General features: G+C 35.5%; 1 protein-coding gene across 1 annotated transcript in view; it reads right to left on the bottom strand.

Moving 5' to 3' along the window:
* Window positions 1–821: 821 nt before the first annotated feature.
* Window positions 822–5,599, bottom strand: part of LOC139962518 (proto-oncogene tyrosine-protein kinase ROS-like) — a 60,807-nt gene continuing 56,029 nt past the window's right edge. The window contains exon 41 of the mRNA XM_071962543.1: window positions 822–5,483. Coding sequence (XP_071818644.1) covers window positions 4,720–5,483 — 764 coding nt within the window. The 3' untranslated portion in view covers window positions 822–4,719. The remainder of the gene's footprint in view (window positions 5,484–5,599) is intronic.

Below are 5,599 nucleotides of genomic sequence, written 5' to 3'. Positions count from 1 at the left end.
TTAATTTTTAAATAGCCGCTCTGCCAAATCGGGGGCGCTATAGCTCAATCGGAGATGGAGCTTTTGATTTTATTGTCCCGATTGATACGTTGACTGAGAGTCAAGGGGAAAAGTTGTCATTATCTTATGAAAGTAGTTCAATCAATTAAACCTTCGGTATGTGAAAAATTAACGAGTTTGCCTCAGGGATGGGAAAGCGAGGTAATACTTTTAAACTTTACAATGTTCAATAGAGCTGGGACATATATTTTGTATATCCCAGACAGGTATGTAAATCTAAATCTCAAACCCGCTCTCTGTATGAACGATTCCCTTCAGCTCCCCTCCCCTCCCCCCCCCAAAGTCGGGTTTATGGTAGATACACAAACACTGCATAAATCAGGATCTGTTCATGGCGGAGAGTTGCTGGAGTGGTATTTCATAGTGGTTTTCATTTTCTTGCCCTCTATCATTGGTTCATGTGTCAATGTTATTGGGAAAGGCTTGGAGTAAAACCATGGTTTTAAAATAAAGGAACTTCCTGCAGAAATGGCAGATAGATGCATCTATCTGCCATTTCTGCAGGAAGTTCCTTTATTTTTCATCTTTTAAGAAGTAAATTTGAAATAATTTTAAATCATGTCGGGAGCTTAACATAGTTCTAAAAGTTCTAATACAGTGTAAAAAAAAAACAAATCCTTGGCTTTGATTTGGCAAACAGACTGCTTCAGTTTTAGAACAGACCGATAATCAAAATTTGACATAAAATATGGCGACTCTAGGAAATGGAGAGGAAGTGGGAAGAGGAGAAATAAAAGAAACAAAACCAAAAAGAAAACCCATTTTGGTCAGTAGAAATCTTGTATTGTTTTTGTTAATGAATTAAATGAAAAAAGGCACTAAATACAAGGCACCTGAATACCAATAATAATAATAATAAAATATTTGTGTTAAGTACTTTGTTATAAAGTATAATAATAGTTATCTACAACATAAACACTAGCATATTGTGCCCTTGGGTAGAAACTGGTCTCGTAAATATATGGCAACATTCAACTCAAAATATTGATGAAATTTGATTGGTGGATATCAAAACAATACCTTTATCATGTTTCTGAAATTCTCTACCCAAATATTTAAAAAAATATTTGTATTCAAACATTTTATAACAAACTAATTATAAAAATATGATCCATAACATAAAATATACCTGAACAATGTCTCACTTCCATGTAATAAAATATCCAAAATGTTTCTCAATAATTTTGAGACATTGCTGTCCTGTAATGAAGCGACATTCCAAATCATTTTTAAGATTTAATAAATCGGACATTTCATAGAAATTTGTTATACTCTACTGAGTGGTATTATATGACTAATATCTTGAGTTTATGAATGAGATGTCGTTGCTAACCTACTGTGATATCTGACTAAACTAAATCAATGTTATTGTTCAAATGAACATTGACATTAGAATACAAATGCAATATTTATGTAAAACTGTATGAGTTGGATGGCTTGAATGTTTCTTCTATCCTGGCAGGATCTTCTTCTAACCGTTTGTCAACAAATGTACTACGTTTCTAAAAGTAAGCAGTAATTTAGACACAAAGAGTTGAACTATATCACACAATGCTTTCTTTTAGAATGTGAAAAAAAAATTGAGGTGAGAGTAGACTGATGATTGAGAAAACATATTTTTAGGCAGGGTAGAGGCAAATCAGCATAAATAGTAGTTTTCCATCTTATAAAACACCTTTAGCAGAAAACTTTGGAGATATGACATACATGTATAAATCTAAGTCAAATGGCATCGCATGGCAAAGCTGAAAAAGCACCATCAACTGTTAATGTTTCTGCAGCATACTAATCGTTGCAACTTTCTAACCATGCACCCAGTTAGATTCTCCATTGTCTTGAAGATGTAATGAGGTTTTACAGAGAGCAGACTACGTGCTACTCTAGGACCAACAACTTTTCTTTTCTCATAGTACTTTTCACTTTTCACATAGTACTACACAACATGTTGGCAATTTCTTACTTACTGATTATGCAATGAAAACCTTGGCAGCTAATAAAACTCTGAATCACAAAAACAAATAAAAAAAAAACTTAAAAAAAAATAAAAAATAAAAAAAAGTAAAAAAAGATCGATCAAAAAATCAAATTTGATAATGGAAATTTTAAAAAACAAACCAGTGTGACACACCTGATCCATTCATACAGAATTAATCAAATTTGATATAAAAACCGTTGTACAGTTCTCTGCTACGGATGACACTTGGGATTGTTTGAAATCTGGGATTAAAATTCACCTTTCTCTCTCTTGCATTTCCTCACAGATGGGTTTATTCATACACCAAGCTAACCTGATAAATGACCCTAATGCTTTCCCCAATTACAGGTTTGGACCTCACCCATTTCTAAACCTCTCTCGACGATTGGCCAGCGGGCAATCAAGGTCAGACTATGCTATACTTATATAAATATATAGATACTATAAACAACTGTATTTAATGTCCTTATGAGCCAGAACAATAGATAGTCCAATCCTTGATCGGTAGTTCAACAGGAAAACTTGTCTGAGAGGCAAACACCTCAGTTCATCTTGGACAACTGTTCATGAAAAAGAGATACAACATGACCCACAATGTATGGATATAAGTAATATGACATGTCATATCTCTGTGCATCCCACACACCCCATTTTAAGATATACAATTTCATAACAAAATATAACAAAATATTGAAGTCACCCCAGATGCTTTATCTTATATGCTTTGTACCTCACGTCACCAGACAAATGGGGATCCTCGTTTTAAATATCTGGGTACTGTATGAATGAGATGGAATTATTTTTACACAAATTTACAAACTTCTTATGCACATATTAAGAGGAAATATTACCATTGGTCATCATCAGGTTTGTGTAAACGGCCTTCCATGAAATACGACCTGATAGCACTTGAAAATGCAAAGCGCATCTCCTACCAGCTCTCATTGCACCAAAATTACTGCTAACAGAGATATTATTTCCTATTAATTAACCCAATTTCAAGAATACACACAAACTGATTAAATACAAAACACTAGTTAGAAACCTATCACAATGAGTGCATGGGACATGCTTCATGTGACCCATTCTACTGTGCCAAAAAAAAAAACTCATGGATTGAATATATAATATCCAAATGTAAGAAAACACATGAAGATGTTACATAACCATCAGCATAGATTTGCAACATTGTACCCTAGTAATATATATATACATATCCCTATTTTATAATGCACACAAGAGGTTACATAATAGATTAATAAGAAAAGCAAAAAAGAGTGATGCATATGGCATGGATTTCAATGCACGTCTACCAACAGACAACAACAGACTGGTAAGTTAGTAACAGTAGTCATGGTTACAAACCCAAAAGAAAGAGTAATGCAGGGCATCAGCATGTAGGAGATCCAATTCAAATCAATCTAATCCCATCTAATCCAATCCAATCTAATTTAATTTAATTCAACTGAATAATTGTGATGTAATAAATGGAAAACTTAAACACAATTAAATGATACAATTTATACAACATAACTACCCATAAAAAAAATGAAACATGCATTTTACGAAGTAGTAAGTTCAATTATCTTCACACTTTGGACGACACATTTTGAAAATAATAGTCAAATTGAAAAGCAGGGTAATAGACAAACAAAACATTGAAATTTGGCAGAAATGTTTGTTGCTACAACTGAGTCATAGATACCAGAAATGAATACTCATGACTTGTTCTATTGTCTTTAAAGCTGAGCAAGAAAGAAGAAGTTACAAAATTTCAAGTTTTTTAAATAAAGAATTCATTGTAAAACAATCATTACCATCACAATACAACATACATTCCATTTTGTTCAGAAGATGTTTAATTCCAAAAATAAATTTAATGTAAATACCTCTTGCTGAGTTTTAATCTGTAATTACAAGACACTTTTATAAAGTTTTATTGAAAATCCCAAATTACAAAAATATCTAAAAAATTATGGTATAAACTCTGGGTTTGAATATAATCATAAAAATGAACGTTTATGTACAAACTAGAAAAGGGTGGAAGGTTTCATAGGTCTTGAGGCACCATACAAACGACAAACAAAAACCATTGTAATAATAAAGATGATAATAGTTAAGAAAATGAAAGAATATGTGTTTTAAAATGGGTTACATTAAAATATATAGTTATAACTCAATATTGACATTTTATTTCCTGGTACGTTGTGGACTGGTGGACGAAGGTGAACAAAATTGATATCTACGCAAGAATCTTCCGACCATCAAGTTACATCTTGGAAGTCATCCCGGAACCCACACCCACCCACCATCCCTTACCCACCCACATGAATCTAACACTTAAATAGACTACTGGAGCTCAAAACATCTGATTCTTATGGAAAACTTCAATATTTCAAAACCCTATAATTTCATTTCCATGAAAGACATCTTATTCAAGGGATGATTCTGGTTGCATTCGCAAGATAATTATTTCTAAAGTTGTCAAAAGCAACAAAAAAAAATTGGTAATGCTATTTATTTATCTCTTTCATTTACAAGTTCCGACCTCAACATTTTTTTCAACTTTGATGCATCTAAAGCATTGCACCCAAATCTGGAATGAACAAAGTGTGTTCTATGAGGGAGAATCTTTATTTTGTAATCCATTCTCTTGGCGATGTTTCATGACATGGTTTCTTGTTTCATACATTGTAATATTCTACTTGAAGTTTGTTACTATCCCCATCTTCTGAGAACTGTCTGAAAGGATTAGGTTGTCGGCCACCTGTCTGTGGCTCCCCGTTCTGCTGAGGGCTAGAGTCAGCTCGAGGTGGAGGCCTAGGGGCGGCAGCTTTCTTACTGGATGACCTCCCGTGAGGTGGACCGTTAGGCTTACTGACAGATGACTGGGAAGAGGTCCTAGAATGCGGCTCCGAGCTACCCCTCGACGATGGAGGTGGGACGGGGGCGGGTCGATTGGGCATTCCAAAGTTTGTGTTGGACGCCGAGGGACTAGCAGGGGCCCTTCTCTTCTTGGATCCCGATTCCTGTAGCCTTGGTGTAGATCCGGCCGGGATATTGACGCTCTCTCCCCTGGCCACATTTACGGTCGGTTTGACCTCCGGTTTGGTTCCGGTTTGGACCGACGAGACACTCCTCCCGACGGGCATTGCCAGGTACCTCTCATCTATTGCCGCCTTATTCTGATTCCAAGAACGTTGCTCTGCCGCTGCTTCCAGTCTAGGCTGGGGGCTTTTAGGTCCACCATCGCCTCCCCCTGGGAGAAGCCTTCTGAAACTACCATCTCTCTTCTTCTCTCCCGAAGCTGGCACCTTGGCATTTCCGTTATCGTCGACCACAAGACTCGGTGGTTTCTGCTTCAGTTTCACATCGTTCTTGTCCATTGGCTCCAAGTAATCATCGGTATTTAGACTTTGGTTCACTTTACTATAGTTGATCTTTTCATCTGCAGATGACAAAAAACCAAGAGAAGTTTGTTTACCTTTGAGTACGCTAAAGCTTCATAATCATGATTTAAAAATGCACAAATTTCCAATTGTGGAATGGTTTTTACAACAACTT

Source organism: Apostichopus japonicus, chromosome 21 (assembly GCF_037975245.1).
Source record: "Apostichopus japonicus isolate 1M-3 chromosome 21, ASM3797524v1, whole genome shotgun sequence".
Classification (NCBI taxonomy): domain Eukaryota; kingdom Metazoa; phylum Echinodermata; class Holothuroidea; order Aspidochirotida; family Stichopodidae; genus Apostichopus; species Apostichopus japonicus.
This window is presented reverse-complemented; position numbering and strand designations above follow the sequence as displayed.